Genomic DNA, 18,457 nt, shown 5'->3' on the forward strand with positions numbered 1-18,457 from the left:
AATTTTTTTAATGATTGTTTTAAATACTGACCATTAACAAGGTATTAACAGGCAATTTCAGCATAATTACTGCAAATGTACATGTACATCAGAACTAAAGATTTAATTCACAGCTGAAGAAAAACTAGTGGTGCAAACAGTGACCAATATGTATATCTTCCATCTTCAGATTCTTGCTGAGACCTGTGGCAACCTTCACGAGAAAGGTATCATAAAGCCGTTCTATCAGCCTGTCCACACGTTCATCCTGAACCCGAAGGCGATCACGATGGAAGAGTTATATGGTGGAATCAACAAGCTCACCCTGGAATGGCGTGATGGCCTTATGGGACTGACAGTCAGACACTGTGTACAGGTAGGTCTTCTTATGGTGTTGTTGCAGTGTACAAGTGAACAAGCTTTTTTTTAAATTTTGTATTAATGAATAGAACATAGTACAGGGGAGTAAAACAAAATGAGACTGGAATAGCATCAGGGGCTTATGGGATAGACTGTCAGACATTGTCTACAGGAAGGTGTCGCTGTGGTCTTCAAGTGTTGTAAATTTTCTATAAAGAAAGTAAAATGATAAGCAAATTATACGGGTGGGGATGAAACAGACAGGAATGGCATGCGGGGCATATTAGATTTAGTGTGAGACATAATAAATGAGGAAAATATACAGGGGAGTGAGAAAGTCTCTGACTTGAATGGCATGAGGGGCTTATTAGATCGAGTGTCAGACATACATGTAATTATTGAGCAAAATATACAGGGGAGTGAAATATACTCAGTCTGAAATGGCATGAGGGGGTTATGAGATGATTGCCAGACATTATTAATGAGCATATTATATGGGGGAGTGAAACAGACTGACTGGAATGGCATGAGGGGACTATGGGATTGACTGTCAGAGATTGTCGACAGGTATTTTTATATTATAGAGATATGATGTGTTTCCATATTATAAATATTGCCCTTATTTATTTGAAATCACATACATGTAAGTTTTTAACTTGAAGTTATTAAATAGCTTTTTTGCATAATGTTGCATTGGAATGCTGATTCCCTATTTTTGGGAAAATTCAGATTACTCATACCTTCACTCCTGCTTGCTGATCACAACAAAACTAACTGTGCTCAAGCCTTTAAGCTTGATAGGAAAAATAACGACCCCTTACTCTTTTTGTAAAAGATAAAAAAATATCCTTAATTATTTCTTGATATTATTATTTTGTATCATTTACACCTCTTTACATTTTTGAGCATGTTCACGTGTGTATATGTTGTCAACAATATTAAACCATGTACATACTATTATTTACTATCATGATGGAAATTGTGTTCTTTTTTCTCTGGACAATATATTTTTATTTTTATGTTCATTCTGCTATTATTACCCTGTCCTATTTTTTTCTAATTCACAAAAAAATGGCTTTGGGAAGTTGGATAAATATACTGGAATTAAACCAAAGTTAAAATGTAGCACATGCTATTAAAACAACCATTTTTTTTAATCTGCCCACCCATTTTTATTATTTTTCTTCATCAAATAAGAATTTAAAAATAATTTATTTTGGCCATATATCACATTTTTCGATTACTTGAACTAATGGATATTGATTTTAATGTTGTCAATTTATATTGATTTTGATAGTATCAATTTATATTGATTTTAATGTTGTTAGCAATACAGAGAGGTTTGTACTCCCACAAAATGCTGGTGACAGAATTTAGTAGCAATTGTGTATCCACTTTTGCTCCAACTTTTCATATTTGAAATTATTTTTGAAAAAAACAACACAAGAAAAACATGGGACTACCATATAAGTATTTTTTTTATTTATTTTTGAAAAAAAAACCTTATTCAATTATCTCTGGTTTAACAGTATTTTTTGCTGTATTCTTTTGGGGGGAAAAATAATCACACTTTGTTTTTTTTTGAAAAGTTGGAACAAACCTTGCAATTTTAAAGCAATGCAATGCAGAAAAATATAACCTTAAAATGTTAAAGTAACCGGAGAAACACTCAGGTTGCACGAAAATGTATCTTAAAATTGTTGTTGTCAATTATGCATGCATCACTGAAAGCTTACTGGGATTGGCCTTGATTGTTAGGAAAGGCTCACGGGAAAATTCCAGCAGCCAATAATTGTATAAAACCTTTATAAGTTGTCGGCAGGTTATATTGTTACAAGTTTGCCTATATAAAAATGATTTGATTGGTTAATAGTTATTATTGGATAAATATTGACCTATCAAAAAACATTTTGGCTTACTTTAACCAAACTAAATAATTAACCAGTTTTATACTATTGGCTGCTGGTTTCCATTTGCACAAGTTTGCATGTCCCTTTACTGTATCTCATTAAAAATTGTAAACATACCCTTTCTACTGTTTGCAAATGGAATTATCAGGTTTTGAATGTTTTAAAGTAGTGAATAGTGGGGGCCCTGACCGCACTTAACTCCAATCCATGATTGCTTACTGAGTAATTTAAGTTTTGGGGACATGAAAATATAGACATTTTGGTGTTCCAGTTGACAGCCCACAACGGGCAGAACTGAAAATGGCAATATGGGGCGGTGACATAAAATGGAAATTCAAACCCATTCTGATTTGAGATGTTAAGTGTGACTCATCCAGTCTTGGTGGTATATCATGACCTTCTGGTCAAATTAAGCATACAAGATTTACTACCCTAAACAAAGATTAATAGGAATCTAACAGTCAGTGCAAAATTGCAATTTATTCGTGAATGTGGTTTAACAGCATGATTGGTAGTCATGTTTTGCTTAGTTCTTCTAAACAAAATGCAAACAGTAGTAAAGGCATGTTTGCTGACTGAAAGCTAAGGTACAGAGAATCATCAGAATATTCATGTGAAATAGCTGTTTTATGATTATATTGACAATTTAGTGGTAACAAAAAATGTGTTTGTTTCCGGTTTCCAGACCTACCCTACTTTTTAACACCAGACTGTCACCTGACCATAATTTTGTTTGCCCTTTTGGGATAACTTTCCAATAGTTACCTGCTCAGGAATGATATGAACAGATACGCAGACAAAATGCCGACAATTCTGAGCGCGAAAATGATATTAGGGCACAACTCTCTTCTTAACAAAAGTTAAGGAAATAAAAAAATATCACAGCCTACCCTTTATTTTTTGGCAGTGAAATTGGAAACAAACAATTGTTTTTTGCGGTATTAATTTACATATCTGTAATTTGTATACCTTAGTCTTTGTTTTCACCAATCATAGGTATCATGTATCTTTGCACATATCCTTTCTTGTATATAATGCATGTATATTATTTTAGCAAAATTACTGTACATTTTTTTTTACCTTCCCTCGCTTTTATAATCATACATTTATTTTTATGCATGTGACTTTTATCCAGATTTTTCTTTATACACATATACAATATCTACATGTGTTAATCAGTCATTTAATCTTTTCACAATTTGTTTTTAAAATTCTTTCTGAACATGTGAAGGGTAACAATGTGTTTGAAACAACATTCTACTACTAATATACTGCTTTGTAACAATAATATTCATCAGAATTGTATTATTCTTGAAAATATTGATTGTGTTACAGATTCTAATTCCTCTATACTCACACAATTACAATGGTTATCTATAGCAGCCTTCTGTATAAATAACATGGATAACTATTCCACTGGTTACCTGAAGGCTAAGTTTCACATTTAAATGATTTCAGTGGTTAAAAGTTATAACTGGACATTGAGTTATTACCGGGTACTCACTAATCAACAAATATTTAAGGCTAAATGTAGCTTTGATCAAGCTAAAAAAACAACAGTTTTGTACAATTGGCTGCTGTGAATACCATGATATTGACTTTAATCAAAGACTTAACAGCTCCAAATTAATATTTGAAGATTATCTTTTTTCTATTTTTACAACTGGAATCATTTTTCAGGACACTTCCACGGACCACCAATGGGTGATCTGTGATGGTCCAGTGGATGCTCTGTGGATCGAAAACATGAACACTGTACTGGATGACAACAAGATGTTGTGTCTCGCAAACTCAGAGAGAATCAAGTTTACGCCATACATTCACATGTTGTTCGAGGTTCAGGACTTGGCCGTCGCCTCACCTGCCACTGTTAGCAGGTCAGTGCTACATTTGATTTAGTTCTTTGCAATTTTTCTTCATGAGAATGTTTGAAAAGGTCTTATTACATAATCATACATGTATAGAATTGTATTTAAAAAGACAATTTAAATCCTGGTATTCATATTGATGTTTACCATGATGAAGATTCAATTTCAAGAGTAATTTTTTTCACATTTTTTTTTATCAAATCAAACCTGGGCTTAAGATAATTCTTATCCATAGCCTTACACGTGCCTCATTGATTACATTCAGCAAGTTTTTTTACTGTCCAATCAAAACACTTGGATTATGATCTTAAAATTAATTAAATCTTAGTTTGATCCTAATCTAAGGAGTAAAATCTGAGTGCCTTTACATTAACATAAAATAGTTTCACTTTGACCTTTTTAAGGATAATAATAAGTATGATATTAATATGGCCCCTAAGGCTAAACTTGTTTTAAAGTTATGTTTTACTTGCAGGTGTGGTATGGTGTACGTAGATGCAGATGAACTCAAGTGGATGCCGTTTGTGAAGACCTGGATCCACCAGTTTGAGTCGAAACTCAAGGAAGAAGTTCGCACCTACATTCTCGATCTTTTTGAGAAATACGTTGAAAATGGTCTAAGATTTGTGAGCAAGAAATGTACACAGATAATGAACCAGGTTAGTTGGAAAATTACCGTTTTGTTTGTTTGGCAAATAAAAAAAAATCATAAAGATTTACAAAGCATAATGCCTACATTTAATCCAAAAGCTATGTGCAGTTGTTTGTCATGGGTTATCAATCCACTGGTTTAACTCAAGTTTTTAATATTTATATCTGGTTGATTCGACTACATGTCAATTACATCACTATTGCATCAACGGCTTAGACAATTCTTAATTTTCTACTCCAAGGTGGACATCGCCAAAGTCACGATGCTGTGCAAATTGTTGGAGTCCCTTCTGTTCGTGCGAGGTGGTCCCGACTTCTCGATGGATCCAAACAAGCTCAACATCATTATCTGCACCACGTTTGTCTTCTGTTACCTGTGGAGTATTGGTGGCAACATCGTAGAGGCAAACTGGGACCAGTTCGACTCTTTCATGCGCGGCATGTTTGAAGACAATGGTGACGCTAAGGTATGATTTCTTGTATTTTAACATTTGTTGGTATTTAAGTCCATATTTCTAAATGAGAATTGCATATAATATTTACAAAATATTTGTCATTTCTTCATATAATATTCTAGCACTTTTGCACCTATCAATCTTTTGCCCAATTGCTGATGTGAGGGGAGGGGGTTATATAGGGGACATTGGGTGATTCCTGACATGAGAGCTTTTGACAGGCCCGGTACCGCCAACCAAGAAATAGGCACAGCTGGTTAAACTTATTTTCAATGTACTGGACTTCTATGTCAAGTTGCCTTCTTGATATGCCTTGCAGGGCTGCTTTGCTGACTTTCAAAGTAAATTGTTTGGATATATGGGAAATATATTTCCAGAATCTGTAATGCTAACTGGACTACTTTTTTCTAGCTGCCAGTTGGCGGTGATCTGTGGAGCTGCTTCGTTGACTTTGAGACCAAGCGTATGGATATGTGGGAGAAAATAGTCCCAGCATTCAAATACAACAAGGAAGTTCCATTCTTTGAGATGCTGGTCCCCACTGTGGACACAGTGAGGTTTGGTTACCTGCTGGAGAAGCTGCTGGCTGTAAGGTATCCCGTGCTCTACACTGGCGAGACTGGTGTAGGAAAGGTAGGGAAAAACTTGATGTCAGTGATAGTAATAATAATAAAATAGTATAAACAATCATAAACGCTCTACAATTACTAGCTCTTTGCTTTTTTGATGAATTGAATATTTTTAAAACAGTCTGTCAACTACTGGGACTATCTCAAAATCATGTATTTTTTCAGTCCGTGATTGCAAGGGGTCTTCTCAACAACATTTCTGAAAAGGCTAGCTATGTCCCATATTTCATCAACTTCTCGGCGCAGACTTCCAGCAAGAGAACACAGGAGATGATTGAGAGCAAGCTGGAAAAGAAAAGGAAGACAGTGCTTGGTAAATTACCATTTTTAAAACTCTTTGTAGTATTTCTTATTTTATTATTTTTATGATATTCCTATAATAATGAAGAATGATTTTTTTCAGCCCAAAAGCATTTCCTATTGGGTTTCTATAAAAGCTTTAAATTTCTGTCATCCTTTTCTAGTATCACCATACAAAGAGCTAAGCGTACAATATGATTTATTACCTCAGTACTAATTTTGTGACCTCTGTTTATGCGGACTTGAATTTAGGTGCTTCTCAGAGAAGAGAGTGATGCAATTCATTGTCAACTTTAACCTTTTGGAACTTACTTTATTTTCATTTTATACAGGCGCCCCTCGTGATAAGAGAGTGATATTCTTTATTGATGACTTGAACATGCCCAAACTGGACAGATACGGCTCCCAGCCCCCGATTGAACTGCTGCGACAGTACCAGGACTTTGGTGGCTTCTATGACAGAGAGGTGCTCTTCTGGAGGGAGATTCATGTAAGTCTCAGGGATCTTCTCAAAGTTATCATGCCTTTGTTATCTGTATTTAGTGACTCTCAAAATTATGGTGCGTACCTTCTTTTTTTTAAACATACAAGTTTAATGGATTTTAAAAGTTATTTTAATATTGTAAACTGGCATGTGTTGGGGTTTTCTTAACCAAAATCAAGACAAACCTGATTCAAATATAAATTAACATTTATGTTCACAATTTTTTGGGTGCTAAACCTAGATCTGGAAGATTTGGAACTAAATGTTATGCCATCTTAAAGATTAAAAGTTGAAAGAAAATAATCTGTTTTACTTCATTTCAGGATGTAACCCTTGCTGCAGCTTGTGCTCCCCCGGGCGGTGGTAGAAATAACGTTACCCCGCGATTTATCCGACACTTCGCCATGCTGACGATCCCATCTCCGTCAGAACACAGCTTGAAACATATGTTCAGTGTAAGTTTTTTTTTATCTTGTTATTATAGTAAGGTTATGTTAATTTTTATGTCAAGCCATTCTTAAAAAATGTTTGTTTGCAGTGAACTGACTTATCAAAAATGCCCCTCTTGAAGAACTTTATTGACCTGTGATCAAACGAAAAAAATGGTTTACCAATATGCTGTTATATATTTTAATGTTAAGTTATCACACAGTCTCAAAACAACAATTCTGTCCTTACTGCTCACTATAGAAAAATCTGGTTTAGGCCACTGAAAAAAAAAACATGTACATGTATTTAGCATGGCCTTTACTGTCTTCCATCAAGGTTTTATGTTCTGACTGGTAGCTCTTGGTCTATATTTATTTCATTAAATAATTTCGGTTATAACTTTAATGGAAATAAATACTTAAATAACACATTGCAGTGAATAGCTGTGATTTGAAATATAAATATTTTCCCATCAATTTTTTTGTGGAAAAAGTGATAGATTCAAGATGATTTTTCTTTATTACTATGTACTTTTTTTCAGCAAATTCTGGCCGGTTTCTTGATGGATTTCCCGACCTCGGTGCGTCAGTGTGTGGAGCCGATTGTAACCGCCGCTGTGGAGATATACGGGAGAATGAGCACAGATCTTCTCCCCACCCCGGCCAAGTCCCACTACGTGTTTAACCTCCGCGATTTGTCAAAGTGTATTCAGGGTAGGTGATTTTAATGATTATTTCACCGGCTAATCATGGCAGACACAGTGATAACCGGTACTTTTTCCAGCATCATTGTTGTGTTTGGCATTGTATGTTCAGGGGTGAGAAAATATGCGGATTCGCAGATTTATTGGATTTTTTGTCTCTTATAGGCAAAATTTAACAAAAAACTTTTAAATTATAACAATTGTCAAATTTGGAAAGCTTATGTTTAATAAATTATGTTTTAAAAGACTATTTTTTTAATATCCTCTATGTATTTGGGTTTTCCAAGGTCAGCTTACATAAGATATATTTGGCACTGCAGGTGTGCTACAAGCTGACACAGGTGTTATCCGTGACAACAAACAAATGTTCCGACTGTTCTGTCACGAGGCCATGCGTGTGTTCCACGATCGTCTCATCAATAAAGAAGACAAGGGATTCTTTAACACTATCTTGTCAGAAATGGCGGGAAAACACTTCTCTGAGGTATGCTGGATAATTAATTTATTATGAAACTTACATCAGGCCATCCTTAAAAAATGGGTTTTTTTATGGCAGTGCTAAACCAGTTTCTTCTTGGTGCGTCAGGAATTTTTTTAGACTACATACAAGAGAACAGCACACAGCAAAATTTTCTCACTCCAGAGGTCAATAAATATTCAGTCAGGGTACTTCAAAAACATTATTACAAATGTATTTAAGAATGGCCTTATTTATTTTGTCAGTTAAATAATATGTTTCATGCAGAGATTGGTTTTGTCGAATAGTTAACACACTAATCAAGTTTTGATTCAAGTGACCCTGACACTGTTATATGTTTCCATTAATTGGCATTAATATTACTGACAAGTTTTAAGTTTTTGTTAACTTTTAATAAACTTACAAGTGAAGTGATGATTAAAATATTGAATGAAATTTGCTTTGTATTTATTTAGTTGAGGGTACTCTATTATTATTTAACATCCAACTCAAGGCTCATAGATATCTTAATTTTTTTCAGTGCATTGAATATGCAAAAAAATGCAAAAAGAATGCAATAACAATGATTTTTTTTCTGAGTCTGTGACTGCTCATAACAGCAACATGCACTGGTTACTTTATAATCCAGACTCATTGGCTTTTTATGTTATTTGAGTGATGAAAATTAGCAGAATATAATACAAAAAGTAAAAGAGGGGCATTTAAGAAAAATATCCAATTCATGTTCTGGATTTGATGAATTGCAAGGCAGATTTCATTCAGTTTGCTTGTAATACTTAATACAAATGTTGCCAGAGACAATACGCAAATGTGAATAAAGGCACAAAACTTGGCCATGTAAGAGTTATGGTTCCTTTTTTGACTGATAACAAAATAATAGTCGAACGTTGGCTTTTGCTCTTCAGCGCTCTAGTGATATAAATATTGTCTTTTATATTGTATTCAATATGTGCTTCATATTTATTTTATGCTTTAATATTTGTTATGTTTTTCGTTTTTTTACCCAGAGGGTAAGAATTAGCATAGTGTGTTTACACAGTTTTCAAACAGCAATAAAATAGAGCCTTAGAGGTTTGGTTCCCATGTTATTTCTTAAAATGGAGAAAGTATGTCTGTGTATTTGATGAAATGTTACATTAAAACTGTCATTATTGGAATAAAATTGTTCCTGTTTAGTTTAATACAAATGGTACTCAAATTCAATGCAATAATGAAAACAAACAGTTTTGTTTTGATAAATTACTTCTGAAATGCAGGATATTTTTAACAAATATTCCTTTTTTCATCCCTAGAAATAGGCAGACATGTTTTTACCATAGAAATCCTATTCTATGTAGAAAAATATTATTCCTTGATTTTATATCCTTGGTAGTGGGTATCCATTATATTCATGACATGTATACCTTCATTTAATACCATGGGCAAATTGTCTGAAGAAATCTCCTTCTCATGAATGATTATGAGATGATATATCCTCACATTTGATTGGACGCCTGAGGCACACCATACACCTCAGCCAATAGGGAAATGGCAGAGAAGATGCAGTTTAATATAAATATTCATGAATTAAAAACATTTGCTAGCCTATTTTCCCATGGTATATGGTGTAGAATAATTGGCATAGTATATAGACACACTCAGGGGTGTAGTTAGACCTGTTGGGTTAAGGTGACACCTGCTTGGGCTCCAGTGACTTCCTCTGCTTCCAGGAATATCTTTACTACAGAATTTCCAAAGAAGTAGTTTTAGCTCATCTAATAATTATGGGAAAAACTACAGAAACAAGCTCAGTAGCAAAAGTTTAAACATAAACCCGGTTTAATGGCACTGGGTAAATGCCAAAGACATTGAACATAAAACAAAAGGCTGCAAATATTTTTTTTATTGGCAAATCTCTTAATGTTTTAAGAAATAAGGATGTCTCCAAGAGGAGTGCCGCAATTATGTATGATCATGGAACAGTAAAAACTATATAGACACTGTTTTCAGTAGTTTTAGAAGTTAATTTCAGTTTGATTTGCCTTTAAAGCAACTGTTCTGGTTTTGGTATTTTGGTTAAACTTGTTCATATTCAGAAAAAAAATGCATTGCCATCAAATTGAATTCAATATTATGAATGATATACTTTTTTGACAGACTTATATAAACCTTATGATAAAACTCTGAAAATTTCCTCAAATCCATTTATCCTTTTATAGTAATCTTCATCTAGACATTAGCTAATGTATAATGCTTTTAAATGATGCAAGCAGACTAGCTTTGTAGAATATGTTTTTACTTTCAATGTATTTCAATTATAGAAGAAGTACAACTCAATCATACAATTTGAGATTATAATGGCATTAGTCATTAGTTATAAGCATGTTCTTTGAACATACAATTTCAAGAAAGCAATTGGCCATGTACCACTTTGAAGTTGTTATTTCATGTTATTAGAAAATATAATTTTAGATTTTACTCACTTCTTCGTGCTTTGTTGGCTGCACTATTTTCAAAAGAAAGATTAAAACACATTCTAGCATACTATGATAAAGAGTTATGTATATTAGTAATAGCTTGATTTTAATATAAGACAAGCACTACAAATATATTTTAAAGAATCATGCAAAATTTACTATAAGAACCAAAGAAAGTCTATGCTAAAACAACTTTAGACTGAAAACAAATATATAAAAAATGTGCCATTGATTATTTACAGGACATAACACCAGAGTCATTTACAACTCATCCGATTCTGTTTGGGGACTTTATAAAGATGGGAACAGAACGCCAGGACAGACTTTATGAGGAGCTGGCTGATCATAAAAAACTTGCCAGTGTGTTGCAAGATGTAAGTAGATAACAATGGTTCTGTCTAAGATGGATTTAAATCCATATAAAAGTTAAAACTTTCTTGCCCAAAGCCTACAAAACAAGATTAAGCCTATTGCTTGATATCAAAATAAACTTGAGCAGATATTTAAAATTTGAAAAATAAATAAAATTAATAAATAAATTATAAAGTCAGTTTAAAAACATGAATATTGTCCGTCAGTTAATATTTTCACTGTATGTCTTTGCACATGGAAATATTTTAGATAAGATACCTGGTACCTACTTAATTGAACAATAGGATGTTGTTGTTTTTTAAATAAACTTTATTTAGAGAAAAACAAGATGATATAGCTTTATTGTCCTTTTATTTAGTGTGTGAAAAGCATGTTTTTTGAGTCATCAGAGGTATATCTAGATGTCGTAAGAAGAGTCACATGCATGTCTGTTATAGGATTCATTTTCTTTCGAAGGAAATACACAATTTAAAAAAAATCCATGTCTGAAGTTGCACTTGATTTTGTCACACCATGCTTCAGTATAATTATATTAGATTTTCTGTTGTTTTGTGTTTTACTGAGTATAGACATAGCAAGTCTGTATCACTGACTGGATTTAAAATCAAATATTAATTCAAAATAATAGGGGCACATTTTGTTGTTCAAAAGGAACCATTTAAACTCAGCCAATTTAATTCCTTAAATGTTATGTGTAAGAGTTCATCTTTGAAGTTTTCTTATCCAAAAAAGTCACATGAACAGGTTCAAGTCCAAAGATCTCATGCACGGTATATTAATAATGCTTGAAACTTATCAGGAGCATTTTCTAATCAAAATGGGGGCACATAAACTTTACAGTACCTAGATGACTTCAACATGCAGTCATCGAAGGAAATGAAGCTGGTGTTCTTCATGGATGCAATGGAGCATGTCTCGAGAATTGCCAGGATGATTCGGCAGGAAAGAGGCAATGCCCTGTTGGTGGGAGTTGGTGGAACCGGCAAACAGTCACTGACTCGGTAATTTAGTGATATAAGATTGATATTGTACAGTATATTCAAAATATATCAATATCTATGACACCCATGGTAGTATTGACAGAATTAACACACAATCTCTAAGTAGGTAATGACCATCCTTGGTTGTGTATGGAGGTAAATCTCTGTCTCAACAGTAAATAATTATATTCTTTACTTCATCCTTTATTATATTATATTATTATATATCTGACCATATATTTGCAGGTTATCCATTTTACGACCTGGCTACTGAGAAAGTAATACAAATGAATGTTAATTATGCAAAATAAATGTACAGGGGCAAGCCTAGTAGTCTTATTATTAATCATTATCCTGTAAACAAAGTTAAACTCTCACTTCCAAGACAGCTATGTAAATGTTTTGTTTTTTCTCATTGTATTAATTGCCTATTTTTTTTTCAGTTTAAGTGCCCACATCTGTGGCTACCAATGTTTCCAGATTGAATTGAGCAGAGGTTACGACTACGCCGCTTTTCATGATGACTTGAAGAAACTGTACAACCTTGCAGGAGTGAAGAACCAACATACAGTTTTCCTATTTACTGACACACAGGTGAGCACATGAAGTTTTGTATTTCAAACATGCACTTAAATGTGGGAAAATTACACATTTTTCAAAGCTGATGATACATTTATTTTCATAATTCCATCGGAATTTATGTCATTGATCTCAAAATATTTCTTAAAATATTTCTCCCAAAAATCATCCTATTTTGGCTAAAAAAAGGAGAATAAATATTATTTTGATATATTTTTTTGTAATGGAAATGAATGCGACTGTTGCTGAGAAACTAAACATTATTTTTTGGGAACTTAGATGCTTATCAACTCTGTTTTCACTGCAAATTAAAAAAATAACTGCCATCCTTTTCTATCTCCTTTCAGATTGTAGTTGAAGAGTTTTTAGAAGATATAAATAACGTCCTAAACTCTGGTGAAGTGCCTAACTTGTTTGAGCCAGATGAATATGAGCAGCTGATTATCGGTTGTCGTCCAGGCGCAAAGGAAGCTGGAATCCCTGAAGGCAACAGGGACCTTATATTTGACTTCTGTATTAACAGAGTCAGGTAAGAAAATGGGATTTTTTCAATTTTATATGCTCAATATTTGCCTTCTTGTACATAAAGGAGGGTGTTGGGATTATTTTTAGACTAGGCTTGCATCTTTATACAAACTAGTAATAACAGACTATTAAGTTTATGGATATGTAGATACATCATTCATGTTATGTAATGATGATTTTTAAATTGTTCACATAATTATAGTTTTTCTCAGATTTTTAATGAATGCTCAGGGCATCTCCAACACTGTTATTATTAACAGAGTGAAATAGCTAGAAATTAAGAAAATTAAGATTAAATCCCTTGATACTATGTTAAGTAAACAGGGAAATGAACAAAACTGAAACCAATGATTTCAATTCCATTAATATGAACTATATCAAGCAAGCAACAGTTATAATCATATTTTGGGAGGATAACTGTGTACTATATGTTGCCAATGTGGTATTATTTCCCATTTCAGGAACAACTTACACATTGTCCTGTGTATGTCACCAGTTGGAAGTGCGTTCCGTACCCGCTGTCGAATGTTCCCGTCCCTGGTTAACTGCTGTACTATTGACTGGTTTACGGAGTGGCCTCGGGAAGCTTTACTCAGCGTATCCAAGACATTCTTTGAGGGCGTGCAGATTGGAACTGATGAAGTCAAGGTGAAAAAACTTACTGAAAATTTCATTTACCATATGACTGTGATTTAAAAGTAAATAGTTGTCTTGCTTCTTTCCAAACATAAAAGTGTTGTCATAGCTTTCATTTAAAGTGAAGGCAACAGTAACATAGTAATAAACACTTATTTTGCACTCAGCTCAAAGAACTTTTTCTTATACTTTGACCTGTATTATTTCTAGGAGAGCTTGTCGGAGATGTGTGTTGAAATCCACATGAGTGTGACAGAGATGGCCGACCGTTTCTTCAATGAGCTGAAGAGGAAGTACTACACCACTCCAACCAGTTATTTGGAACTGATCAACCTGTACTTGTCCATGCTGAATGAGAAAACCAAGTATGTATTAAATATCATTAATTTTAAGCACTGAATGCAATTTTTTTATAATATGACAAATTTTATAAATTTTCACTGTTCTAATGATTAGTTAAGAACTAACTATATTTGTTACACTGAACTGACTTCTTGCAAAATTTGAGACTGCATGAAAAATGTCTTCCCTAGATTTTTTGTATGAAAATAGTTCCCACTTAAACAACCACTTTACAGTTGTATTTCTTATCCAGGCAACTCAAGAGTGCAAAAGATCGAGTCCACAATGGTTTGATTAAACTGCTTGAAACAAATGAACTTGTCGATAAAATGAAGAAAGAGTTAGTGGCCCTTGAGCCAGAACTGAAGAAGAGGTCGGAGGACACAAACACTCTTATGGAGAAATTGGTCATTGACCAGGAAAAAGCTGATCAGGTAATAACACAACTCAACTCAACTCAACTCAACTCAGAATAAAGGCATGATGTAAGACTGGTTGCGTAGCTCACTGATTTAAAAGATGCATACATGGAATAGAATATATTGGTAATTCAATTTGACTGAATTTTTCACTTCAAACTTGAGATAAAGTAAGCTCATTAGACCACCAAACTTGGTAGCAATGTTCATATGGTCCCTTTAGCAGGTGACACATGTGTATGTGTGACACATTTCTAGTTTCAAATGCCAAGCTTGAACTATTGTAGGTACGTAAAGTTGTAATGGAGGACGAGGCTGTTGCCAAGGTCAAGGCCGAGGAGACGCAGGCGATTGCTGACGACGCACAACGTGACCTTGACGAGGCAATTCCTGTACTGGAGGCTGCTATTAAGGGTTCGTATTCGATGATGACAGCAGTTTCATTTGTAACACAAATAAAGAAATTTATCTAGGCATTTGAACATCCTATTTTGGATTGTGTATATATGTATGGTCTTTGTTTATTTCCAGCTCTGGATTCCCTCGATAAGAGCGACATTGCTGAGATCAAGGTATTCAGCAAGCCCCCTGAACTTGTGCAGACGGTCATGGAGGCTGTGTGCATTCTCCTCGGACAGAAGTACGACTCTTGTTATTAGTTTGTCTGTGTTTTGAAGAAATCTGAGTTAATGATATTATATTAACATTCGCCTAGTCCCTTGTATAGATAAACCTTGACTTTCATATTGTATAACAGGCAATGAGTTATGACGTCATTGTTTCAATATTTCTATAATGGGCTCCGATTGGATAAGCGTGATGTCATTTAACCAAAATGTAAATTTAATTATTGATCACACTTTTCCTTGGATTTATGTTGTATGAACGCAGAAGTTCAAGCAAGCATACTACCAAGAAGGGCTAGTGCACTTCATGGAATTTGCTCGCGTGCCGTACTGTGAAGTTTTCTTGGCCTAAATGATATATAATTCCCGCACTCTCTCCTCAATTTTAAAAACTTCTAGTTAATTTTTCTTGCTCAGTTAAACTACAATCACACAGTCCCTCCTTAATTTTAAGAAACTAATCATTTCCTTTTTTTACCATATTCAGGACTGACTGGGCTGCTGCAAAGGCCATGTTGGGAGATAGCAACTTCCTCAAGAAACTCATGGAATACGATAAAGACAACATCAATGAAGGAATTCTGAAAAAGCTAAAAAAATACATTGATAATCCAAAATTCATTCCTGAAGAGGTCGCTAAAGTATCGAGGGTAAGTCATTCAAAATTTATATTTTCTTTGTAAATAAAAAATGGTTATTTTAAAGGCAAACTGCAAGATAAGCTACAATTTTCTTATCACTTTTTTGAGTCCCTATGAGTTCTTTGCCAATGCATAAATGTGAGCAATAAGTTGTATTCAAAATAATTTCAACAATAAAGAAATGTTATTTCTTAGCTTGAAGGAACTGATTGTAACTTGTTAAGACTAATTTAAGGCTTTAAAAATAATAATTATGTCTTTCATGGTTGGGTATGTTGTGTTGTTTCTCCTCCAGGCGTGTAGATCAATGTGTATGTGGGTGAGGGCCATGGAGACGTATGCCCATGTCTTTAGGACTGTTGAGCCCAAACGACAAAAGTAAGTTCAATGGAGATCAGGCGGACCTTTGATTAATGAAAATTACCAACTGTCCTTACATTCTTTATTAGCCTAATGATTATAAGAAAACTCTGTTTCAATATATATGGTAGCAATAACTCTGATGAAACAAAGTCTTTAATTTTGATTTATAGGATGTTTTTTTCAAGAAGACTTTAAAACTGTTCCAAATAATAAGTTGAAAAATATCACTCTATCAAAATGAGTAAATGCTTCTCTTTAACAGGTTGGCCAAAGCACAATCTGAACTTGATGTTGTCATGACGCTGTTGCGTGAGAAACAAGCTAAGCTTGCAGAAGTTGAGGCCAAAATTGCAGAACTTCAAAAAACATATGATGACTCTATAGCTGAGAAACAGAAACTAGAGAGAAATATCGCTCAAACTGCAGCACGATTGAAGCGTGCCGCTAAACTGACAACAGCTTTGGGTGATGAACAAGTCCGTTGGAGCGAAACTGTTGAAGTAAGTGCACATTGATTTTGAAATTGTATTTTTGATATGAGAAAAAATACAGTTATAATCAAACTAAGTTAATGTATTATAATAGTTGCCTATTTTTGCTAACTTGTGAAACAAATAAACACAATAACATTTATTTTTACTTTTTTTAAATGAATAATTAAAGTCATGATAAAATGCTCAATTATTCAGGAATGAAATATCATAAATAACAGCTAAACCAGTAACAGGATTGCAGATAGACTTCAATAATTATGCACACATAGCTTCATCACAGGATTTTGGACAAAAGTAGGCAGCATGGAATTACAAAACAGAATTTCAGGCTTGCACTTAGGTAGAATTAATCTGTAAAAATATGCTAATTTTTGCTAGGAAATCAACTTTGGGTGAAATATCCATTAATGCAACACACATGTCTGAGATATCCTAGAACAATTTTTATACTTTACTTTGTATAGCATGGTAAATTGTATCAAATAAATATATTGAAACAATAATATTTCTCTTTTCTTCAGAATTTCAACATTCAGATCGGTAATGTTGTTGGTGATGTCTTTGTGTCAGCTGCGTGTGTTGCATACTATGGGGCATTCACAAGTGTGTATAGACAGGAGCTGGTCGCAGAATGGACAGGTCGATGCAAAGAATTGAACATTCCAGTTACTACAGGTAAGTTGGACAGCGGTTTTACCTCAATTATTCAAAAGTTTCACCTACATTGTCATATCAAAATCCACAACTTTTTCGCACTGTTATGCCAGTAGCTTTACACAAGCAGTACCCCATGACACAGTATTTTCAAAAATATCAAAAACGTCATAGGGAATGAAACAAGTCATGGAAGCCACGACTAACATATACCCTAAGATTTTTACATATACTTGCATACTCCAATGCCCACAGTGAGTATGACTTTATGTGGTAAGCATGGAAATTCATCAGTGAATAGTTATTGTTCTAGTTTTGAAAAAAAAACAAAAAAACATGTATGTCCTTCTTTGCAGGCATGACGGTAATAAATGTTTTGGCTGACAACTTTGAGATCCGCCAGTGGAACACAGATGGATTGCCTAAGGATCTTGTTTCTACTGAGAACGCTATCCTCGTAACCCGCGGAAGGCGTTGGCCACTTATGATCGACCCTCAGGAACAGGTATGGCAAAGGACAATCATCAACGTCACATTTCAAAAGTTAATTAAAAATAGATTAAAGCTCGAAGTCACAATTTTTTTCTTGCGATAAACTTTGGGTATACTTGTATTGAAAAAAGTAAGCAGCACTTATCATTTACTTTCTATTTCAGGCTAATCGTTGGGTCAGGAACATGGAGGGCAAGAATGGATTGAAAATCATAAAACTGACAGATGGGAATTTCCTGAGAACACTGGAGAATTGTATCCGTATCGGCATGCCTGTCCTTTGTGAAGATATTGCAGAAACTCTAGATCCAGCCCTGGAGCCTGTATTGCTAAAACAGACCTTTATGTCAGTAAGTAATATTTGCCCTGATGTATGCATATGTAGAATACAGCATCTTTATGCATATGCCCATCCTGTGTGAATATATATCAGGGAAACTCTGGATCCAGCCCTGGAGCCTGTATAGCTAGAACAGACATTTATGTCAGTAAGTAATATTGGCCCTGGTGTATGTATCTGAAAAATACTGGACGAGATTATTTGCAAATATAGTTACGTCTTTGTTCTTCTAGTAAGGTCATCTACATGATCTTTGTGATAGAAATAGTAACATTGATAACAACTTCGCAGT

General features: G+C 34.1%; 1 protein-coding gene across 1 annotated transcript in view; it reads left to right on the forward strand.

The window, feature by feature from the left end:
* The window catches only part of LOC128222040 (dynein axonemal heavy chain 6-like), a 55,084-nt gene that overhangs the window by 26,873 nt on the left and 9,754 nt on the right, over positions 1–18,457 (forward strand). Inside the window, 26 exon segments of the mRNA XM_052930793.1 lie at positions 170–355; positions 1,668–1,679; positions 3,930–4,126; positions 4,593–4,776; positions 5,011–5,235; positions 5,635–5,856; positions 6,018–6,165; positions 6,485–6,642; positions 6,960–7,091; positions 7,607–7,778; positions 8,089–8,252; positions 10,945–11,076; positions 11,915–12,075; positions 12,498–12,648; positions 12,981–13,162; positions 13,620–13,806; positions 14,005–14,159; positions 14,390–14,570; positions 14,843–14,969; positions 15,087–15,195; positions 15,669–15,831; positions 16,118–16,200; positions 16,448–16,685; positions 17,201–17,354; positions 17,690–17,838; positions 17,990–18,175. Coding sequence (XP_052786753.1) covers positions 170–355; positions 1,668–1,679; positions 3,930–4,126; positions 4,593–4,776; positions 5,011–5,235; positions 5,635–5,856; positions 6,018–6,165; positions 6,485–6,642; positions 6,960–7,091; positions 7,607–7,778; positions 8,089–8,252; positions 10,945–11,076; positions 11,915–12,075; positions 12,498–12,648; positions 12,981–13,162; positions 13,620–13,806; positions 14,005–14,159; positions 14,390–14,570; positions 14,843–14,969; positions 15,087–15,195; positions 15,669–15,831; positions 16,118–16,200; positions 16,448–16,685; positions 17,201–17,354; positions 17,690–17,838; positions 17,990–18,175 — 4,158 coding nt within the window.

The sequence above is a fragment of the Mya arenaria genome, chromosome 16 (assembly GCF_026914265.1).
Source record: "Mya arenaria isolate MELC-2E11 chromosome 16, ASM2691426v1".
Taxonomy (NCBI): Eukaryota; Metazoa; Mollusca; class Bivalvia; order Myida; family Myidae; genus Mya; species Mya arenaria.